The sequence below is a fragment of the Canis lupus genome, chromosome 6 (assembly GCF_011100685.1).
Source record: "Canis lupus familiaris isolate Mischka breed German Shepherd chromosome 6, alternate assembly UU_Cfam_GSD_1.0, whole genome shotgun sequence".
Lineage (NCBI taxonomy): Eukaryota > Metazoa > Chordata > Mammalia > Carnivora > Canidae > Canis > Canis lupus.
Window position 1 is genome coordinate 28,471,313 of NC_049227.1, and position 23,138 is coordinate 28,494,450.

At 46.0% G+C, this 23,138-nt stretch overlaps 2 protein-coding genes across 9 annotated transcripts in view; one reads left to right on the forward strand and one right to left on the reverse strand.

The window, feature by feature from the left end:
• Positions 1-22,284, forward strand: part of MARF1 (meiosis regulator and mRNA stability factor 1) — a 40,781-nt gene extending 18,497 nt beyond the window's left edge. For all 8 annotated transcript variants that reach the window (XM_038540270.1, XM_038540271.1, XM_038540273.1 and 5 more), the window contains 14 exons: positions 2,371-2,607; positions 2,733-2,852; positions 3,569-3,744; positions 5,027-5,247; positions 6,156-6,298; positions 6,469-6,602; positions 7,739-7,941; positions 8,772-8,999; positions 12,168-12,398; positions 14,330-14,542; positions 15,732-15,792; positions 15,880-16,005; positions 17,406-17,576; positions 19,577-22,284. In XM_038540270.1, coding sequence (XP_038396198.1) covers positions 2,371-2,607; positions 2,733-2,852; positions 3,569-3,744; positions 5,027-5,247; positions 6,156-6,298; positions 6,469-6,602; positions 7,739-7,941; positions 8,772-8,999; positions 12,168-12,398; positions 14,330-14,542; positions 15,732-15,792; positions 15,880-16,005; positions 17,406-17,576; positions 19,577-19,821 — 2,509 coding nt within the window. In that variant the 3' untranslated portion in view covers positions 19,822-22,284. The remainder of the gene's footprint in view (positions 1-2,370; positions 2,608-2,732; positions 2,853-3,568; positions 3,745-5,026; positions 5,248-6,155; positions 6,299-6,468; positions 6,603-7,738; positions 7,942-8,771; positions 9,000-12,167; positions 12,399-14,329; positions 14,543-15,731; positions 15,793-15,879; positions 16,006-17,405; positions 17,577-19,576) is intronic.
• Positions 15,839-23,138, reverse strand: part of BMERB1 (bMERB domain containing 1) — a 130,776-nt gene continuing 123,476 nt past the window's right edge. Inside the window, exon 6 of the mRNA XM_038540279.1 lies at positions 15,839-16,225. Coding sequence (XP_038396207.1) covers positions 16,185-16,225 — 41 coding nt within the window. The 3' untranslated portion in view covers positions 15,839-16,184. The remainder of the gene's footprint in view (positions 16,226-23,138) is intronic.

Below are 23,138 nucleotides of genomic sequence, written 5' to 3' on the forward strand. Positions count from 1 at the left end.
ACATCTTAAAAATGTCTTTGGTTTTTAGTAAATTGAGACCTCATTCTCTAAAGCTGTACTTTTATTATTTTCCAATTGAATTTTGAGTTTTATTCATCATTGAGTGAACTTTTTTTTTTTTTAAGATTTTTTAAAAAGTTATTTATCCATGAGAGAGACAGAGACAGAGACATAGGCAGAGGGAGAAGCAGGCTCCCTGAGAGGAGCCCGATGCGGGACAATTCCAGGGTCCTGGGATCATGACCTGAGCCAAAGGCAGACGACGCTCAATCACTGAGCCACCCAGGTGCCCCAACATTTTTTTTTTACATAAGTTTGTTTGTTTGTTTGTTTGTTTATTTATTTATTTATTTATTTATTTGAGAGAGAGTGCACAAGCTAAGGGGAGGGGTACAGGGAGAAAGACAAGTGGACTCCCTGCCAGCAGGGAGCCCGACACTGACAGTGGGCTCATTCCCAGGACCGTAGGATCTTGACCCAAGCTGAAGGCAGATGCTTAATCAACTGAGCTGCCCAGGCACCTTGAGTGAACATTTTTTAGTATCTTCTAGAACTAGAAGCTCCAGGACAACAAGGACTTAAGACCATCGCTTTCAGTACCCAGGGCTTTGTAGGTGCTCAGCAGGTATTAGTGTAATGAAAGTGTGAGGCTCTATGGAGAATGCAGAGCTTGGAAGACACAACCCTTGTTCCTGAGGAACTCATGTCTGAAAGGAAAGAGCAAACACAAATCATTACATAGAACAAAGAAAACAGAAGGGAGAAGCAGGGAGGAGAAAATGCTATAGCATTTCTATATGGAGCTGGACCATTACCCTGTGAACTGTGGGAGCCCTGAGTAGTGGAAGAGTAAGGGGGGTAGGTGTGGTGGTGGGAACCATGCTTCAGGATGACTCTTATGGTGGTGGTCTGGTCTGAGATGGAATGGACAGGGCAGGAAGGGAGATGAAGGAGGGACAGTGCCACACTAGCCCCCAGGCCTGGGCAAATGCTGTTGGAATGCTGAGGTTCCAGTTGTCAGGTGAGACAGGACTGGGTGACTGGTCTTACATAGCAGGGAAGCTAAAGAGTAGAGGTCAATTTGATGCTGAGTTATTTTGCCAGATGACTGGGAGAATGGTTGTATCGTTAAGCCAGAAATTGAGAGATAAAGGAAGCATGTTTAGGAGGTACAGTGAATTTTTGACCTTGGTTTTGGACATTTGAGATCTGATGTGACAGTTACTTTCCTAAAGGGGATCGTGAAAGACGAGAGCAGATAGGGAGGGACAGGGAACCTAGAGAGGCAGAACTGGATGGAATGCCCCCAGGGACGGAGGTGAGAATGACATCGGGATGTATGGGGATGTGCGAGGTTTGGCAGGGAGGAGGCGGCTGCTGGTGACTTGAGAGCCATCCCTCCAGAGTTCTGTGGATAAAATCCTGAGGGGAGCAGGCTGACGGGCTGGATGGTAAAATGGCAGAGCAGCTCCTGAGATAGCAACTGTTTCCATTAGACGCAAGACCAGAGTATAGGACTGAGAGTACTAGGGGTGTGTATAGTATACGTGTGCAGGGGCAGACCGTGCGAGTGAGGGCGTGAGACTGCATTTGGTCAGGGGGACGTCTGAGTGTGTGTGTAGGGCCTGGGAAAAAAAAACCACTGGAGTGGTTGAACGAGTGCTTAATATGTTCCAAGTTCTTTCCAGACATTTAATCCTCACATCAACCCTATGTGGTAGGTAATATCTTCCCATTTTGCATTTGGGAAAGCTGAGGCCCAGGTTGGTTCTAGAAGGTGACTGAGGCCACACAGGTTGAGTCAGGATGTGAACTAAAATCTGCCTTCCAAGCTTGTGATTTTAAGCTCCCGAGTATGAAAGACCTATGTTGGGAGCAGTGGGGGGTGGCACATGTGGTTGAGGAGTTCAGCTTCGGGAAGAGTGGGTCATGAGGAGGCATAGGTGAGGTGAGAGAGTAGCTGGAAAGGACTATACCTCTTTTGAGAGAGGAAAGCAGAGGTGGTGAGGGGTAGCTAATACAGAGGGATTTCCAGCTTGGTGAGCCAAGTTGAAAGAGGTCCTGTCAGATAGCTTTCCATGTGAGAAAATTCAGTGAGGTCATTTACAGAAACTGCAGAGTTCGAGGAATAGGTACCAAATGACACAGAGACTACTGGGCAGTGGGCCAGAGGTGACTTGAAGCAAATGCCAAGCATTACTGGTTTAGTAGTGAATGAATTTATAGTAGAATTATTCCACTCTGACTTTTGAAGAGTCTGAGGAACCATTTTTGGTGATAGCCCTTTGTTTCATCAGATACATAGGCATTTCTGTATAATCCAAGAAAAACATCCTATGTCAGCATATCTCTCCTTTTCCTCGCTTTTAGGTTTGGACACAAGTTGAATGTGTCGGATTTATATAAATTAACAGACACAGTCGCAATCCGTGAACAAGGGAATGGCAGACTGGTGTGTCTCTTACCCAGCAGTCAGGCCCGGCAGAGTCCCTTGGGGTCTTCTCAGTCACATGACGGTTCCTCGACAAATTGCAGCCCAATTATATTTGAAGAGTTAGAATATCACGAGCCTGTCTGCAGACAGCATTGTTCCAATAAGGACTTCAGGTATATATATTCCCCTTCAGAAATAATCCTTTTGCACGTGGGCGTGGACTGTCTATGGCAATCACCTTGCAGACGTTTTCAACCACTGAGAAATATCCCCTAACAGTTTTTTCTCTTTTCTGTAGTGAGCATGAATTTGATCCAGACTCCTATAAGATTCCTTTTGTGATTCTCTCTTTGAAGACATTTGCGCCCCAGGTTCATAGTCTCCTGCAGACACATGAGGGCACTGTGCCTTTATTAAGGTAAACATGTCAAACCATTGAGATATGATGCCTTAGGTCTTCTCTTTAAAGAAGGTCTGCCCTCTGCCTGTACCTCTTCCAAGCAAGTATTCTAGAATGCTTCATCCTCACATTTTTAGCACCGTGCAAGTCAAAGTAGATCTGAAATGGGACCCATTGGCTCAGTACTTCAAGCAAATTAGTGTTTGTGCTGAGTTTTAGAAACATAAGCAATGACTAGGAATGTCTCTTCCCCGCAGAGATGAGATTAGTGTAAGCGCTATTCTAGAAGTATGCACACATGCTGCAGGAGTGTACAGGACCTCAAGCAGTAGGTTGTAAAACTTGAGAGAGAGGTGTCCTTCACAAGGCCATATAACCATCCCATGGGCCACATGGTACACTTAGGAAAAGGGCCAGCACTGGATTAGGTTGCCCTAAAGGCACTGACATATTAAAGCAGGTAAATAACTGGCTTGGAACCCAGTTGTGCCTTATTTCTAACTCCCCTCTGCTGGAACATTGTCCAGGAATTTCTGGTATCATCAGAATGCATCAAAGAGATCAGTGCCACAGTGGTTGCCTCCCCTCCCTGGGACCTGAATTTTCATGTTCAAACCCAGATCCTGAAGATTTAAAGAGAAATGATTTATTAACGGATATATTAAAGATTTCTGTTTGGCAGGTGCTTTGGTGTTCCATTATTTTGATTAGCCTACTTTTTCCCCCTGCTTCAGCTTTCCAGATTGTTATGCTGCCGAGTTTGGAGGACTGGAAGTGGTGCAGGAAAATCAAGGGGGTGTTCCCCTAGAACACCTCATCACTTGTGTTCCAGGTGTAAACATCGCCACCGCACAGAATGGTGTCAAAGTGGTCAAATGGATTCACAACAAGCCCCCACCTCCAAACACAGGTGGGAGTCAGGCATTTGGTGTTTCTGAGCCACTGTCTACTGTGAGAGGAGGCTGCTTGCCAAGCACAAAGCACCGTGAATGTCTCCCTTGATCTTTTTTTTTTTTTTCCCTTGATCTTTTAAAAACCAAAACTACTCTAAAGTGCTGAAGGTTTGGCAGAACCAGACTTTTTGGAAGTACCACACTTCTGAATGTCTTTAGCCCTAACCTAATTTTGTGAAGCTTTTTGGCTTGTCAGTTGACTTACCTTTTAAAAATCATTCCAGGCATTTGAAAGAAATACCTCTAAATGCTGATTTACCTTTGAAATTCATTCTGGTCAGTATTTCTGACTTTGATAAATGTGAAAACAAATTGAGTTCTCAGTGTGAAGGACCAAGAAATGTAAACGTAGCTTTGGGTGAGTTTCTGAGTTCCTGTCTAATCCCACCACCTGTGAACAACACTCTAAATTATGGCCTTCCTATGGACTCTTCGTTCTCTTTGACCCCAAACACTTCCTCTTTTTGCTCCTTCTCCAAGAGGAAGAAAGGTAAAGATTACCAGGGAAGGAGAAATGTTTGTGTCAGAGCTGCTCACCACCTTCTCCTGCCTTTCCCTCAGTCCTAGACCACACAGGCTCCCATACAGTGTGCTCTTTCTCCTTTGTCATTAGCTTGCCAATGTTGTATAGAAAGGTTTCCATCCAGTTATACTTTTATAATTAAATTTTTTTTCTTAATTGACATTCAAGATAATTAAGAAAATTTTTTTCTTAATTAAGTGGACATTCAAGATAAATGTAAGAACTTCATTCTTACTCAATTTTATATCAGCAAGTTTTATGTTACTGCTTTCTGTGGTTTCCTGAGCAGTTTTTCAGCTTTCCTGTGTGTTAGGCTTTTCTGGGCTACCTGCTTGCTGCTCATCTAAATAACTTTGTTTCTGTTGGAAAGTATGTTCCATGGGACCAAGTTACAAATGAGTCTTTGAAATACAACCAGTTTATAAGCTGGAAAAATCCTGTATTAATTTTTACTTCTGCTTTTGACACTTTGCCAAACTACTTTGTAGAACACTGAGAAGTAGTGGTCAAGCATCTGCCAGCCCATAAAGAAGTTTCACTAGCCTGCAGATTATATGGGACCCGAATATAGATGCTGAGAAGTAAAGCGGCCCTTTGGTCTCGTCTCCTTGGTCATGGTTGAGCTTAGGCAGGGGAATGCGGGGTTAGTTACCTTTCTTTCAGTGGTGAAATCCTGCTTTCTATCTGAGGCACGTTCTGTTTTTCTCCCTGTCTAGACCCTTGGCTTCTGCGTTCCAAAAGTCCTGTGGGCAACCCCCAGCTGATCCAGTTCAGCAGGGAAGTGATTGACCTGCTCAAGAGCCAGCCGTCCTGTGTCATCCCCATTAGTAATTTCATCCCATCCTACCACCACCATTTTGCAAAGCAGTGTCGGGTATCAGACTATGGATATTCCAAGCTGATAGAATTATTGGAAGCCGTGCCTCATGTGTTGCAGGTAAGGAAAGCTTAGGGATTATTTGTTTAATGACAGGAACGTTCCTCAGTAGCTTCTTAGTTTTCCCAGAAAACTGTGAGTTTAAACTTAAAGAAGGAACCCGTTAGAGCACTGAGGAGTATTTTCCTTCTAACCTCTGTAGACTGACCCTCCTCTTTCTGGCCCAGACCACTTCAGGATTGTTTATTCTTACAGAAGAGCTGCCATGAACACGGGCTTTGCTCTCACCAATGAGTTGAAGACCAGCTCCTGGACTGGAGCCTAGCATTGGTTCCTAAGGAGTCTTTGCCTTATTGAGAGTGTTCTTTTTTTTTTTTTTTTTTTTTTTTTTTTTAAGATTGTATTTATTTATTCATGAGAGACACAGAGAGGCAGAGACATAGGCAGAGGGAGAAGCAGGCTCCATGCAGGAAGCCTGATGAGAGACTCCATCCTGGGACTCTGGGATCATGCCCTGAGCCAAAGGCAGACACTCAACCGCTGAGCCACCCAGGCATCCCAATTCAGAGTTTTCTATATCCTACCTATAAAACAGTTTTCCATTTATAAAATGACTTGGAACACCTTAGCTGTAGGTGTAGGCAAAATTAGTTTAGGCAAAATTAGTTGTGTAGATTAATAATAAGCTTTTTATTTCTATACTCGTGACTCTCTGAGAAGGAGCATGAAGGGCAAACAGAAAGGGAATGGAGGTCCCATTAAAATTTTAATTAAAATTAAAATGATCTGTTGATCATTTTAACCATCTATATTCTGTTGATCTACATGTGTTTGAAAATGCAGATATCATACATAAAAGCACTTATTCTCTGAGAGTAGCAACAGGTGGGAGAGAATGCCATCAGCCAGAAAGTCAATACATGCCAAGGTCTGACAAGTGTAAATAATCAAAAGTATTTGATTTGCAGATTCTCGGAATGGGCTCCAAACGTTTGTTGACCCTTACCCACAGGGCTCAGGTGAAGCGCTTTACTCGGGATTTACTAAAACTTCTCAAATCCCAAGCCAGCAAACAGGTCATTGTGAGGGAGTTCTCACAGGCTTATCATTGGTGAGTTGATGAGAAAGGGGGAGAAAAAAGCAAATATTTAAAACACGTTTTCTTCCCACAAATTTAAAATAATTAACATTTTCTGTTTACCATTCTTTTGGAACACTTAGAAAGTTAATTAAGCAAGTGATATTTCTCATTATTTACCCATTTCCATGGTTAAATTCTAGGTGTTTCTCAAAAGACTGGGATGTTACCGAATACGGTGTTTGTGAGTTGATCGATATTGTATCAGAGATCCCAGACACAACCATCTGCTTATCCCAACAAGATAATGAAATGGTGATTTGTATCCCCAAAAGAGGTATGTTGACTTAAATGTGCTGGAAGACCATTGCATATCTCAGTGGTTATCTTAACACAGAATCCTTTATGCTCCCACCCCACCCCCCACCTCTGTGGTTTCTGAAGATTCCATAGACAGTGCAGTGTGAGAACTCTCACTTAACAGTGGATCCAAGGTTCTTTGGAGCAGATGCAGCCATTTGCCAACAAGAAAAGCAAGTTGGTTTTTTAGAATTCAGTGTAGGGGGGGAAAGGGCATAAGCAGCATTTTCTTGAAATGCCTTCTTCAGCCTGTCTGTGGCTTTTGACACCACAATTATCCAGCTGAGAGTCAGTTGCCATGGCTGTTGGTTGCTTGTCTCTTGTCTTTAACTGAGCTACTTGACTGCACTCTTGAGAAGGAAAGAAGATCCAAGCAAATGTTTTGCTTTATCTTTCACATTTTGGTCATTCTGGTTGAGGTCTGGGAGCTGGGATAGGTGAAATTACATCTATCTACTGTCTTGTTTTCCCAGTAATATTAATCACTGATTCTTAACCTGTGTTCCTGCAGAACACTGATGTTCGTGGAATCATAATACTCCAAAGCTTTTGGAGTAATGTCAGTCTTACCAATTCTAATTTAAAAATAGAAACAAAAATGGAAGCTGAAGATTTTTCTCCCTGTATTTTTGTTAAACTTTCATTGCTCTTTTCTGCTAGCAATTTTAACTGAAGATCAGAAGAAGAAACAAAAAGTATGTGGCTATTGAGAAATGTGATTTTACAAAAATAATTTCTAGGCCACTTTTATAAGTACAGAGACCTGGATGCATGTTAGACTCATATATATAGGATGGGGTGGGTGACAAGGAGCTAGAGAAAATACGTCTAGCTTGCAAGGCGAAATTGCAAGCTAGTATATGTGTATTTGCAAGATGTGTATTTCATAGTATTCCGTGATAGTCTCCTGGCTTCCTGGTGTTGTGCCCTTGAATGCATTTGAAAACCATTCTGGAGAGAGAACATGAACATTTTTGTTTCAGGTTGAATGTGTTCAGAAGGCAGTGATGATATCCCTTGGCTTCTGGGGTAGGACTAACTATAGCAGTAAAGCTTAACACAAATGAGTGGAAGAAAACTGTGACTTCTTTCTTTCTTTCCTTCTTTTTTAAGAGCGTACCCAGGATGAAATAGAAAGGACAAAACAGTTCTCCAAGGATGTAGTGGATTTGCTGCGGCACCAGCCACATTTCCGGATGCCCTTTAACAAATTCATCCCCTCCTACCACCACCACTTTGGCCGGCAGTGCAAACTTGCTTACTATGGGTTTACCAAACTACTTGAACTTTTTGAAGCCATACCTGATATCTTACAAGTGAGTGAAGAGATTCCAATGATGTTTTTCTGAACAATATATGGGGGGAGTGTTTGTTTTTCCCCCAGGCCTATTTTCCTGGGAAGCAGAGAGTTAAGAAATAGGAAAACTTTAAATATTTCGGTCAGAGAAGCTATGTCGTTGGCTCACTTGTGTTTTTAGGTAAACATAGGGTTTTTTTTCCTATTCAATAAATCATTCTTCAAATTTGTTTCAGATAATTCTTGAAAAAAAGTTGAAATATTTTTATTTCTTAAATGGGATGTCCTTTTATTAGCACCATACTTTTCACATCTTAGGTTGGAGGTGGGGACAAGAGTATACAAGGTGATAGGAATGCTTAGCTGTTAAGCCATTGCTAAGTTGAACTAGATTTCTCTTGTTTTATCAGAATTACTATTTTTGACACCTGAAGTGCTTTTCAGGTTTTTCTCATGTATCTTAAAATACACATTACCTCTTAAGCCTCTTTAAGCATGCGGTTCACTGGTATTAAATACATCATATGTGGGGCACTTGGTGGCTCAGTCCGTTAAGCATGGGGCTGCTGATCTCAGCTCACATCAAGATCTCAGTGTCGTGAGTTCAAGCCCCATGCTGGGCTCCACAATGGGTGTGGAGCCTACTTAAAAAATAGGTGTATATGTATATATATTACATGCTGTGCTGCCAATTTCTGGAACTTTTTAATCTTGCAAAACTGAAGCTCTATATCCATGAAGGAATGCCTAAGTGCTTCTCAGTCACTGACTGTATATGTTTCTCTGCCATTTAATTCCATGAAGGTAATAACATGTTCACTCTTGCCTTCCTCCTCTGTGTTTTCCAAGGTATTAGAATGCGGAGAAGAAAAAATCCTCACGTTGACAGAGGTGGAACGCTTCAAAGCTCTGGCTGCCCAGTTTGTCAAACTCCTTCGGTCCCAAAAAGATAACTGCCTCATGATGACAGATCTACTTACAGAATATGCTAAAACCTTTGGTTACACGTTTCGTCTCCAAGACTATGACGTCAGTTCAATTTCAGCTTTAACACAGAAACTCTGCCATGTTGTAAAGGTGAGCAGGGTTTTATTTTTATGGACGACAATATGTGGTGGCATCATCATTGCCAGGATGCTTACCTGTGCTTCGCATGTCTCTGTCCACACCTGGCACTATTTACTGCTTCACAGGCAGTGCTTTATATGCCATTAATACATTTAGGTAGTAGGAGATGACTCTGGTTTGGCAGGTAAAAGTGTTGGTCTTGCTCTTTCTTTGGCAAGGGGCCTTGGAACATCTTTTTGAACTGAGGAGATCTCTGTGTTATCCAAGGGTGTTTCTTCTCAGGTGTATCCTTCTAAGTGGATTGTGGTCTCTGAAGTTTTGGGGAGACTGTCATCACTTTCTCCCTCCTTCCCCTTCCAGATTCTGACTCACTTGAGTAGATTTAGAAGCAAGCAAGGCTTATGGCTACCTTAGTTGCTGATAACAGGAGGTTGGAGAGGGTAACTCCTTTTTCCTGCCCTGGCCAGAGCAGCTAGATGGCTTCAAGCTGCCTCCAGCACGAGACCACAAAACTCACTTTAAGGAAGGAGAAGTGGAAGGTGAAACGTACCACCAAGTGGGGGGTCAGCCCAGCTTACAGATATGGAAAGGATCCAGTGACATACTGTCTGGTGATGGGGAGAAGAACCTTCACAGGACACAGAGAAGCAGCTGCTGGAGAGCAGGACAGGTGGGAGGAGTGTGGTGCACTCATGGCCACAGAGGAGGAATGGCCTTAGTGTTGCCTGCTGGGAGGATGAGGGAGGTAGGAACTGATATGACCTTTGGGCCTAGCTATGTGGAAGGACATGGTGGTAGTGCTGGCCAGGGTGGGGCCAAAGAAAGGCACACTGAGTGGATTGAGGCAGGAGGAGTAGGAGGTGACCATGGTGACAGGTGATGCAGACAGCTTTCGGCTTGTGTACTTGTAGGGAGGTGAGTGAGTGCATGGTGAGGGGAGATCACGAGACTGAGTGGGCCAGTGAGCTTTCTGGTGGCCAGCTCCCAGGTGGTCTGCTTTCTGGTGGTCTGCTCCCAGATAGGGAGACCTGAGTTGTGTGGGGGCCACAGGGACAGATCTGCTTGAGGAAGAAAGGCAAAAGACAGCTTGGTGGGGCAGGGCAGGGGTCCTGAGGAGGCAGGCCTGGGAACTGCTATTCAGTGGAAGGAGGCACAGCCCTGATATGAGCACTTTGAAGGAAGGGAGTATAGGATGGATGCAAACATACATAAGTGTGATGTTCCTCACTGGGAAGAGGAGGGAGGTACCTTTTGTGAGCTGTTTTTCTCTCAAGTGGATAGTGAGAGCAACTGCATGGAGGAGAAAGGGCGAAAAAGACAGGATACAAGATTGAAGGAGCCATTGTAGTGCATGGGATCGGCCAGGATATCAGGCCAGGGGTGCTGAGAGTAGGGGGAGCTCTGCAGGAGGGAGGCGGTGCCCATAGGGCCACCATGGGGACAGTCAGTGGTGCAGGGCTATGAGAGCAGACAGTTGAGCTCAAGGTGGGAATTTGCTAGAAGGTGCAAAGAAAAGGCACAGGGACAAAGGAGTTTACAGAGTATGACCAGAATGGCAGTGAATTAATGGCCTGTCAGCACCAAGATGGACCAGAGAGGAATGTGAGGAAGGGAGAGGACTTGAATTGGGAGGACATGGGAGTCTTCGAAGGCAAAGCTGAAGAAGGGGAAGAAGAGCTGATCATTGGAATCTCTTTCCAGTCTCCTACCCCATCTTGAAGGCAGTGGGGCTTCAGTGGATAGCAAGTCTAAGCCGTGACCAGACACTTTGATGAGTGAGGGCAAGCAAGTAGGGAGTTGGGGCATAAGCAGTCAGGATCGGATGGGCTCCAGTGTGCTGCCCTGGCTGCTGCTGCCTCTCCCGGGAGCCTCTGGGAAATGCTGATGCCAGGATTTCACCCCTGCCTCTGAGATTCTGATGTAATTGGTCCTGGTGGGCTCTGAGCATTGGCATTTTTTATAAGCTCCCTAGTTGATTCTGTGCATAGCGTGCATTGAAAATCAAAAGATGTATCTAAGTAGCATCAAAAGAGCAGGTTTTTTTTTTTCTCCTTGAAAGGCTGAAGTTGTAGCAATGATCTGGGCATCTGAGATGACGACTCAGATTCCCTAGACTTGAATCTGTTGATTGATTAAACCCTGCATCCTCAGAGGAAATCTGTCATCAAAATCTCCACAAATCTGTAGCCCTGATAAGTGGGGTGGTGGGTTTACCCAACTGACTTCCTGCTTTGGCTGTGGGTGAGCGTCCAAACCAGGGACACACTGGGAGTGTGATGGTTTCTCAAGTGCTACTTTCCTCTCTCTGCCTCTGAGAACCCAAAGCCCTAGAGATTGTGAGTCTGTGATTACCCAGATGAGGCACTGAGATGGGTGGTCTTGGCTAGGAAACCTGACAGAGGGAAACTCTGTGACAGTAAACTTGGTTTGCCTACCTACACCTAAGCAGCGCGCATGCTGAAGCTCTGCCTGTTGTAAATCCAGGGATGGCTCGCTTCGCAGACTTGTTCCTCTGCCCGAGGCCTGCGGCTCCCACTTAGCAAATGCTTGTTTCTTCACATGCTGTTTGGTCCCCAAACGATAACCTATGTCTTTTCCAGAAGGTTCCCCTTCCATTTGCACTTCATCACTCCAACCCTGTATCTCAAGAATCAGAGAGAATCAAGGGATATACATTTAGTCAGATAGGAAAATACCCACTTGCTGGCTGGTGATGATGGATTAGTGTGGATGCCTGTAGTCCAAGTGGGCCTTCAGTCTCCACCCCAGTCTAGTCCCTGGGGCACAAATGTGGAGTATGTGGACAACCCTGTGGACTGTCACCTGCAGTCCAGACTAACCCCTTGAGTGCAGCATCCTTCAGTTCAGGGGCGTGGGCCCTGGGATGCCAGCGGCCAGTCTCACCTCCTTGCATAGGGGAGTGGAAGGAGTGCCCTAAGAGAGGATGGTACTGATGGCCACCTGATTGTGGACCAGCAGAAAGGGAGGGAACAGTCCCTGCTCTGGTATGCCACAGCAGCTGGAAACAAACTCACACGTTCACTTCCGTGTAAGAGAAGGAAGTAGAGGTTTTCCCTGTGTTGGTCTCCCTAGCCCCAAGAATAGTAGCTGAGCCAGTGGCTGTGGCCCAATGTGCCATTCTCAGTCTGGGAAACTCTGGGACTCTTGTTCCCCCAGATTGCTGACATGGAGTCGGGCAAACAGATTCAGCTGATCAACCGCAAGTCCCTGCGTGCCCTCACTGCCCAGCTGCTGGTGTTGCTGATGTCTTGGGAAGGAGCCACTCACCTTTCTGTCGATGAGCTCAAGAGACATTACGAAACTACCCACAGTGCTCCCCTCAACCCCTGTGAATATGGATTCATGACCTTGACTGAACTTCTGAAGAGTCTGCCCTACTTAGTGGAGGTATGCATGCTCACAGTTCTGTAGAGCCATCTTACTGAGAACTACTGAACTGTTCCTGGATCACCTGATGGCCTGAGTTAGAGGGTATAACGTGGGAAGGGACCTTTCAGTTATTTTGTTGTTGAACAAATGAGAGAGCCTGGGTGCAGGCACCTTGCCCGAATGAGTGCCCAGCTAAGAGGGAAGCCCTGGCCTCCTGAGTCCTGAGCTAGGGTGCCTTCATGCTACTCCAGGCTGCAGTTTGCTACTGTTAGTTCTTTCTGAATAAAGTAGATGGTGTCGGGACAGAGGGTAGGGGTGGGGCTCTGTCATCAGTTAGGCACAGGTCAGAAAGAAATATTGGTCACCTGGGTAGCCTTTTAAGAACAGCAATTAAGGGGGATCCCTGGGTGGCTCAGTGGTTGAGCACCTGCCTTCAGCCCAGGGCGTGATCCTGGAGACCTGGGATCAAGTCGCACTTTGGGCTCCCTGCATGGAGCCTGCTTCTCCCTCTGCCTGTGTCTCTGCCTCTCTCTCTCTCTGTGTGTGTGTGTGTGTGTGTGTGTGTGTGTGTGTGTGTGTCTCTGTGTGTCTTTCATGAATAAATAAATCTTTTTAAAAAAAATAATAGCACTTAAGATGAGAAGAATCCTAGAATACTACAGAAATAGATGAGGTCTCTACACACCCCCCATTATCAAAATTGACCCCAAGAAGTTAAAAATTAGACCAGTTACAAAAAGGAGGCTGTAAGATCATTGAAATTTTACCACTGAAACAGACACCAGGACCAGATAGGTTAACAGTTGGATTTTTGACTAACTTTAAAGAATAACTCCCAACTTCTAAAAATCATTCTAAGCCATGTTAAAAACAAAACCAAAAAAACCTCACCACTTCACTTTATGAAGCCAAAGCAACTTTAAAACTAACACAGTCCCTCAAAAGATAATGATTCTAAATAGGGTACTAACTAGTCAAGTCCAGCAACATGGGGAAAAGAGTGTTACTGTGTAACCATGTGAGTGATGACTAAGTAGTTAAGAGATGTGGACAAAAACTCTGTCCCTGGCCAAACTCTGGCCGGGCTCCTGGGAACCGCCTTCTAGATGACAGCGCGACTTTGGATGTTAGTAATTGTCCGTCCCCCAACGCCCCCTTCCACTTTACCTATATCTCCACTTTCTTTGCTATATTCAGAATTGAGCCCAATTCTGCACTGAGATTCTTTCCTTTTATTGCAGTAGTTCCTGAATAAAATCTGTTTTTCTTACTGTGACTACTGTCCAGCTCTGGTTTGTCCTCACAATATCAAATCCAACATTTTCGAGACTCTCTTAATTATCTATTAAGTGAACAGTGCTTCTAGGCAGCATAAATGGATGATCCAAGACGGAAGGCTTTCCGTGGCCAGCTCGGGTTGGGAAGTACCCCTTCCCTTGGAAATTCTCAGCACACATTAAGAGTCTAAAAAGGTTTATGGTAAAGAAACTTGTTTACTTGAGGCCAGAAGAGCTTTTGGGGTTTCTTCCCCTACTGCCCCCCTCCTTTTTAAAGACTAATGGCGCCATCCCACAGCACAGCGTTCCTCAGACCCCCACTTTGGGAGAGGGGGTTCATTGGCTGCAGTCCCTGCTGTCCAATGCAGTTCTCTCTCTCTCTCTGGGGGTTTGCTCCCTCCTCACTGTGTCCTTCAGTCTGAGACCCCCAAGTCTGCCAGTTTCCCTCCTTCCTGACAGTTTCCAGACCTCTGCCATCCCCGACACACAGATAGTACTGAAGTTTGTTCAAGGCGAAGGAGATCCTTGAATGAGCGCCCCCTCTTCCCAGGCTTATTGCCCATTTTCGAATTGACTTGGCACCTTTTCACTCTCAGCTGGAGGCCCTGGCTCCTAGGGGGCATGGCCAGTCACTCTGGAAGTTTCTAATGCCACAATTTTCTCTTGAACCAGGTTTTCACTAATGATAAGACCGAAGAATGTGTGAAGCTCACAAGCCTGTATTTGTTTGCCAAGAACGTGCGGTCTTTACTTCATACTTACCACTACCAGCAGCTTTTTCTTCATGAGTTTTCCATGGCCTATACCAAGTATGTTGGAGAAACACTGCAACCCAAGACCTATGGCTACAGTAGCGTGGAGGAGCTCTTGGGAGCAATTCCGCAGGTGGGTGTCCTCTGAGCTGCTTAGAGAGCATCTTCCTGGAGAGCCCCAGGTTCACTCTCCTGAGCACAGAAATGAAATGCTTCCAGGAGAAGAAAATGGCAGGCATTTCAAAAAACATACTGTTGGCATTAAAGGAACGATTTTAGCGTTTCTGCTTCATTCTACAAGCCTTTATTAAATTCCTGTATGCCAGGTGAGTAAGTTGTAGCCCCTTTCCTCAGAAAGCTGTCAGATAATGGAGAATAAGGGCACCTGGCAGGTGAAGAGGCGGTGTGGTCAGTGCAGCCTTGGGTGGATGTAGCCCATGCCCAGACTCGGGGTTCCTTCCAGAGTCTCAATATCAAGGATTTATAGAAATGAACCATGTGACGAAGAGGGGACCACATAAGCAGATGCAGAGTAGTGACAAGTAGTGTGGAATATTGAGGGCATTAAAAACCAGTTAGGGACCCACCAGTGGAGTTAGAGCTCATGCATGGAGGGCCTTGCTCCTCCAGGTAAGTAGAATGACCTGGAAGAGAGGAGCGGGGAGCCTCGGGTTTGTATGTGAAAGGCACCAATGTCACCACGGTATCCAGAGTAGCAAGAGGGGAGGAGGGAGCTTGGTGAGTACCCTGGCCATGGCCAGAGCACAGGTGAGAGTGAGAACGAGACTGAACCTGTGCGAGGGGCAATAAAGCGCCCAGGGAGGCTGGGTGGAGACTTGGTGACAGATGCATGTCGGGAAGTGCTGGGAGCCAACAGCCTCCATTCCTACTCTTGCTTGGCTGAGGTGGAGAGAGGACTCTGTTTCAGGATTAGGACCGGGAGCTTAGTTTGAGAGGTCTGGAAGTTTTGCATGAATTCTTTTATGGAATATTTAGTTTCTGGGGAAAATAGTAAGGACTCTTGTGTGATAACTGTCTTCTTTAACAGACCAGAACTGGTGTAGAGGAGATAGTCTTTCTAAAAGCCATAAAATATTTTTAAAGCTGAGTCGCACCATTTTTAGACCACACTTCTTATAAGGGGCGTGTTTCTGCCACCTGTTACTTTAAAAGCTAAAGAAAGTATAGAGGAATTTTCCTTGGCATTGGTTTCTAATTTCTAATATATTTAGGGTCACCAAAACAGGTCACGTTCTTCCTGGATTTAGGGCTTATTTCCCCTCCTTTTCCACTGCTTAACCAGTAGTATGTCTTGTGTGCAGGTGGTCTGGATAAAAGGACATGGTCATAAGAGAATTGTAGTGTTAAAAAATGACATGAAAAGTAAGTAAGCCCCCATCCCCTCCCCACTTCAGAAATCCCAGTTCTCTCACTGACTTCTCCCTCTGACGGGTGCTCTTGATCCCCCAGGTCGTTTGAGTTCACTCAGCCTGGCCCCCACCCATCCTGAAAACCAGCCTTCATCCACAGAGCACATTCTGGTGGCCCCTGAATCTCGCATAGCCTCGGAACTCACCCTTGGAGCAGGCAGCGATGGTAAGCAAGGCAAAACCCAGCCAAGCTTGTGAAAGTCTCAGAGAACTGGCTGGGAGTGGGTGGGAGTCAAGGACAGCAGGGGACCATCTTCATTCATTCAAGTTAAGTCTTGGTACATTTTCCGAAACAGTGTAGTATTCAGTTGATAACAGAAAAACCAGCCTGCACTTGATAGCATTTTATGGTTCCTGGTTCAGGTTCTTGAAGGATGTTGACACCCCTGTAATGACAATATGTCAGCTCAGTTCAGACGTTAGAGGAAAAAATTTTTCTGATGTTTGTTAAAACAGTACTTTAAGACGATTTCAATAGGGTCAACTTTGCTGCACCCGGGGAGGGAGATGGAGGTCAACTCTGAGTACAAGGAGGAGCAGAGATGTTTTAGTCAAGGAGCAAAGTGAGGGGGCGTAAGTGTGGGCGGACATCACCAGAAGATATCAGGGTGGAGGAATGAGGACCTTGATCAAAGAGCAGGGATTGGAGGGGCAGGAGGGGGGTATTCTCGCAAAACGGACTTCCCAAGATGGTTGCTAAGACTGGGCTCAGTAAGGACCAGACAAACACAGAAAGCCAAGGTCAAGGCCTTGTGGAGAAGAGGGCTGAAAGGGCCAGGCTCGAGTTGGATCAAGGAAAGAGTCTTTGTCCCGGGGCCTCCCTGGGAAAGACTTGGTAGTAATGCATTAATAATACTCAAAACATTGACTCACTCAGATTTTATGTGGAGCCTCCTCTGGAAGCTCAAACTGACTCACTTGAGCACTATAGCAATTGTAACTTCACTGAGTCTTGAACCCATTGCTGTGGATGAGACTTCTATCTTTCTACGACTCTGTAAATCGCTAATTGGAAGCATTACTGTGGTCTGTGTGTGGAGGACACATTTCACATTTTATAAAGCAGGGAATGGCACACCCTGCCCTCAGCTATCAACACAGCCTGCAGGGGGGTTACCTCCAGTGTCCAAATGAGGAACCCAAGTTCTGAGAGGTTAAAGAACTTACCCAGGATCACTCAGCAAGGGAGTGACGAAACTGGGGCCCAAGTCTTAAAATTCGGAGCTTGTGCTCATTTTAATTATCTTGTGCCTCCTCTAAGGACTGTCATTTCCCTTCTTTGGAAACTGACTGTGGAACACCGCCCCCCCCCCCCTTTTTTTTGGCTGGGACCCCTTGGGGCATTGCTGTTCCTGAGAATACAAATCGGGAGATCCGGGCTTGTGGCATTTCCTTTACCAGAGTGACCCAGACTTTTCTGTTAATGGCTTTGTTGTTGCTGTTAACCTTGAGTTCTTGAGTACTTCCTGGCCTTTTTCATCTTGAAGGCCAAGAGAGAAAGCCTCAGGCACAGACTTGTGGTAGACTGCTGTCCTGAGTCGAGCCCGGCCTGCCTTCTCTGTCCAGGGCCCCACCAGGCAGAACAGGAGCTTCTCCGCCTGACCAACGACTCTCCTGTGGACCTCCTGTGTGCACCTGTCCCCTCCTGCCTGCCGTCCCCTCAGCTGAGACCAGATCCCGTCATCCTCCAATCTGCTGATCTCATTCAGTTTGAGGAACACCCTCAAGAGCCTTCTGGTAAGGATGCACGGTGTTGTTGTGGGGGGATTTTCTCTGTGGGTTAAAAAATAAAAGCACGATTCCAGAACGGTAAAAAGTTTGACGGAGGTAGGGAGAGGCTACGTTTTCAGGCACAAGAATACCTGCCCTGATTATTCAGGACCATCTTTTCCAGTCAGTCTTCCTTGCAAAACTAGGTTCACAGCCCTGGGTGGCTTGGGGAACAGCAAGCCCCAAAATGATGGCGGGTCTGGAGGGATGATGTGGCTGGGCCGTGGAGAAGCCCACAGAGGTGTGCGCGGAGGGCTTCCTGGGCCCGTGTTGCCTGCCTTCTAAAGGTACAGCAGCTCCGGTCTGGCGCAGAGCTGAGTGACTGCTCTGGTACTGGGGCCTCCTGGGGTATGAGCAGGGGAGGGAGGGTCCTGCACAGGTGAGCTGAGAAGGGACAGGAAGTCCGCTGCTGAGGGCATCGACCTGGTACCTGCCTTGGGTGGCCCCCTTGTGTCCGATCCTGCGCTAAGGCTCACAGGCACACTCCTGCCTCCTCCTCACCTCAGCCCTGCAGCGCAGGGCACGGCGGGCTGGTGCAGGTTGGCCTGCCGCCAGAGACCACACCAGCCCCAGGCTGCTGGACTGGGAAGTGGTTGAGCTGGGATTTGAACCCCAGGCCTCCTGTCTTGCTGCTGTGTTGCCTCACCTCCGGAGAGGATGGCCCACCTGCTCTGTCCGGACCCTTCCCTCATCTGCCACAATGAGTTCTTCTCCGCTCTGCTTCTGTTTCCAGGGGAAACAGCCTCGTGTTGCCCCATGAAAGAACTGAGGCTGGAAAGCAGGAGGTGGGGAAACTCAAACCTGCTTGTGCTCCTGGGAGATATAACCTGTGGCAGAAGCAGGAGAGTGCTCCCCTAGGAGGCTGCAGTTGGTAGGAGACCGACTCCAGCCTCCCGCGCAGGCTGTGGCTTTGGTGCATTTAGTCCACGTGAGTTCAGCCGTCCATCCACATGTGACCAGGGAGAGAGATCTACTCTCTGGCGTGGGCAGTTCTGTCCGTACTTCTCCCAAGTGCCCGCCTGAGAAGGGAGCTGGGAATCTGCATCCCTCCGTCACTCTGGCCTTTCTGTGCCTCTGGTGCCTGGGCCCCTGGCGCACGCAGTGGGAGTCTGAGGTACACGACATCTCAAGCAAAATTGGCTGTGTGTGTGCGGCACGCCCAGTACCTGGGGCTCGACCAGAGGAAGAGCAGCCTGTAAACACAGGGGAGATGGCTGTACTTCACTGCCTGGATATTTGAGGGTGATTCTGACTCTGTGCACATCTCTCCTTGTCCCTGCCCACCTTAGAGCCATGCAGGGTACAGTCCTCTGTCAGTGGTACAGGCCAGGGCTTCCTGACACTGAAGCCCCGTGTCAGGGGAGAGTCTTTTTTTTTAATATATATTTTCTTTTTTTTTTTTTTAAGATTTTATTTATTTATTCATGATAGACACAGAGAGACAGAGAGAGAGAGGCAGAGGGAGTAGCAGGCTCCATACAGGGAGCCCAATGTGGGACTTGATCCCGGGTCTCCAGGATCGCGCCCTGGGCCAAAGGCAGGCGCTAAACCACTGCGCCACTCAGGGATCACCTCGGGGGAGAGTGTTTAGGTCCCGTGAGGGTCATGTCCTATCTTTACCTGACAGAATGAATGGGCAAATAATCCACATGGGGGGCAGGGGGGTGGGTGATATTTCTACACCATTGCCCATGGAGTTATAGCCCAAAATGAAGCTTTCTAAAACTTTGTAATTCCAGAGAAAGCTGAGGTGCAGTGTATCTATAAATATCTGACTCAAAAAAAAAAAAAAAAATCTGACTCACGTGACATGTTGACCATGTGACTGGTATGTAATTGCAACAAGGGCATGATGTTTGGTGGGTGACTTTAAGAATATTTTTTGAAATAATATGAGGGAGAAACTAAAAACCCAGCACATCTTACAGGTCTTAGAACTGAATGTGTTTGCTTTTTTGTCTTTACAGAAATTCTGATTTTAAACCAAGCAGAGAAAATTGAAATCCCAGTACCAGTAAAGAACAACCACCCAGCCTCAGACTCCAGCTCCTCTGGCATCTCAGCAGCTGACCCAGTGCCTCCCTGCCCCTCCTCGGAAACCTCAGAGTCACTGCCCAGCAAGGACCCCGTGGAAAGCCCAGCCAAAAAGCAACCCAAAAATAGAGTTAAATTGGCAGCCAATTTTTCCTTTGCACCTATAACCAAGCTTTGACTCGCGTTTTGAACATAGAATTAGGATGGGGAAACACTGTCTGATTCTGCACACAAAAGTGGGTTCAGAAAACACAGCCTTTTCTGTTTGAATGCAGACCCCCTAGAAGCCACTTACTTCATCTTTAGATGTATCCCATAACGTTTTGTTTCTTTTACGTTGAACACAGCTTAGAGCTGTTTCTTTTTCTTCTCTCCTAATTATTTGGAAAAAACAAACCAAAAAAAAAAAAAAAAAACCCAAAAAACCTCTTGGCATTTGTTAAGGAATCCTTAATATATATATCTTACCAAATTTTTTTGAATGATTATGAAATGTAATGGTGTTCTGTGAGAAGAAAGCAGTGAGAACTCAGAAGGAATGGTTTTACTTCCATTCAAGCCACATTCGTGGTAGAGTCTTACATGTAGCATAAGAAAGCCTCTCAGCCTTTGCTTGCTGGTGTTTCCAGACAGTATGAATCCAGTGCAGAGTGTGTGACGCAGCAAAGCCTGCTCCACGGCCCTGCGTGTTCCCACGCGGAAGCAGAAGGGCAGGCGAGGTGGGGAGAATGTATTTTCAGGTTGGGTGTGAAGGTTCCTGGCGTCCATGTGACTTGTAAGCGTGCCTTGTTTGTCTTATTGAACTATGTCTGTAGTTGACAAATGTGACTTCATCACAAATTTTTAAAAATGTTTCCACTTCGGGGTGCCATGTCAGAGCTTTCTAGAACGTTGAGGATGTTTTAAGCTTCCCTTTTATGTTAACGTTCCAGTGTGATACGGATTTAGGTTAAGGAAAAGGAGATGGTCTTGGTGTCATGAATTTAAAGTCAGCATTTGAATTCCAGCACACAGTATTGTGTGTCGAGCGGCAATGTTGGGAAGAGAGCCTGATTTTCTAAAATATGCATGAAATGCATAAATTACAAATCAGAGCTGAGGGGCAAGGTGCTTTGACAGGAGCGATATCGATACTCTTTCCACTAGGAAGAGACAGAAATTCTATCTATACATGTGAAGGCCAAGGTTGATCATCTTAACCTTGTATTTGTAATTTTAAACCTGGTTTTGGTAGCTGGGAAGCTTTATGTGGAGTGTGAGCAAGTGTGTGTGTGTGTGTGTGTGTGTGTGTGTGTGTGTGTATGTCTATGTTGGCTCAGTGTCTTTTAATAGCATCTGCTTTTACTGTTACTTCTCGCAGTTGGAAGCATGTTGGGTTTTTTGTGGTGTCTGATGTTGGCATTTGGGAAAAGCCAGCCTTACGAGGGAGCACTGCCCTGTGGACCGAGCTTCGCCTCGAGGTGGCAGAGGCATCCGGTGACGGGTGGCCTCCCACCCCTCCTGGAGAAACCTGACATTTACAATGGGTTGTATTTGTTGGGCAAAAAGGCGGATTCATTCATAGAGCAGAAAGAACCAGTTGGCATAAGGTCTTCCACTACTGAGATGGTTTCTTTTGGGGAAAATGTTCATATTCTGTAATTTCTAGAAAGCCAGAAAATGGGCTCTGATTTCATAGCCAGCATTTTGATAAAATGCCACAAAACAAGGGCTATAAGAGAGATTTTTACAAGTCAGGTTTTTGTTCCCCAAAATCTTTAAAATGAAGCCAGTGATTTCCCAGTTCTTCACACATGGCCCCAGTCAAGATGGAACAACACTGGAAAAGCCTTCCAAGCATTATGGCCCTGTGCGAATCCTCTACGAATGAAGGCATTTCTTCTACAGACATAGTACGTACGGCAGGAAGTCAAATGCAGATGTGCAATTTTTTTTTTTCTTTTTAAGAAGCTTTTAAACAGTGTGATAAAGTTGGTGTTGAGAACCTCAGTTGCCTTATTCTGAGACTTCTTAAGGCTGAGTTTGCACTCTGGGACTTTAGTTTTGCTCGCATATGCGGGATTGATTCTAAAAACGTCAGAGGTACCATTACAAGTCACGAGGAACAGTCTCAGAGCAGCTGCTTTGGGCAACAGAGCCTGCAGGCGCGCACTGTCATGGGAGTGTGGCCGAACCGAACTGTTTGCTGGGATCGCCAGTCAGTCTGGGACGCCAGTCAGTGTGGCCCTAACAGTCGCTGCTGGAAGATAAGAGAATATGGCGTGAGCTTGTTGTGTCCGTGATGTACTCCACAAATGGCCAGTCTGATTGCTATCTATTTTTTTATCCAGAGGCTTAATTAAATAATGTGACAAAATAATGTATGAGAATTAAGACAAAGAAATTCTTTATTTCTGGGTGGAAAGATGTACCAGATTAGATATATCTGTTAAAAGGAAAAAAAAAAAAAAAAAAAAAGAAAAAGTTACCACCACAACCCCCTTTCCCATGTTGCACTGTTTGTTTCAGATTGGGCTTGGGGGAAGAGATGTTTTTTTTCTTAACCGTCTACTTTGTTTGAACACTTTTTTTGTGGTTCAAGTGCTGTTTTGTGTGTTGGGACCAAACAGTTGTCAATAAACTTTACGAAGCAAGCATCTAATTCGAGTTTTCCAAATCTTTGTGACTTGTCTGAGTGGAGGGACCATCCGGTCTGGTCCTCTTTTCACCTTGGGTTCCCCCCAACTTCTCACCCCTTCTGAAAATCCAGCTGTTGGAGAGAGTGGATTGGCCTGACAGTTTAGGGGCCCTTTTCACTTAGCACACGGCGCTGGCAGGTGTCTGCACTAATGCTGCCCTCCCACTGGCATGGTTAGGACCCTCCAAGGTTTCCAGCTGAGTTCCAGTGTATGAACACATGTGGGGCAAATACAGTAACTACAAGCCCCTCTGTTTATAAACCTGAGATAAATCCCTTGGATCTCTCTCCCCGTAAGAGAAATCCTGTGTTTGCAGGCCACCTTGTTTTTTTGTCACTGCCAGGCATGCCTTTCCAATAAGTCCATTTGGAAAAGACCCCTTTCACAGACTCCACTGTGAAGCCCTTCCCCGGACACCACTGTGACACTCCCTGCCACCCTGCCCACTCCCCCCATCCCCGTGCGAGAATCTGAAAGGACCTAGAAGATACTTGAATGTTTGGCTAAATTGCTTCTTCATGAAGAACAATTTTTTAAATTGCAACACTAAAAAGTTCTTAAAGACTTTTGGCCGTCCTTTCTAGTCGTCTTTTATGGTAGCAGATCTTCCAGAAAGACTTGAGCTGCCACCGTGCCCCTTTCGTAGTTTTGTAGTTTTGTAGGTCTGGACATGGGTTTGCAGTGGGGCCTTGCCTTTCTCTCTGTGTGTTCCCACATGGTCCAGAGGTGGTGGCTTCGAAGGGGGCCGGCTGAGCGCAGGTAAACCTGTCTGTGCTCAGGAGATGGGTGTTGACATCTAGAACCTGGCTCCCGACGC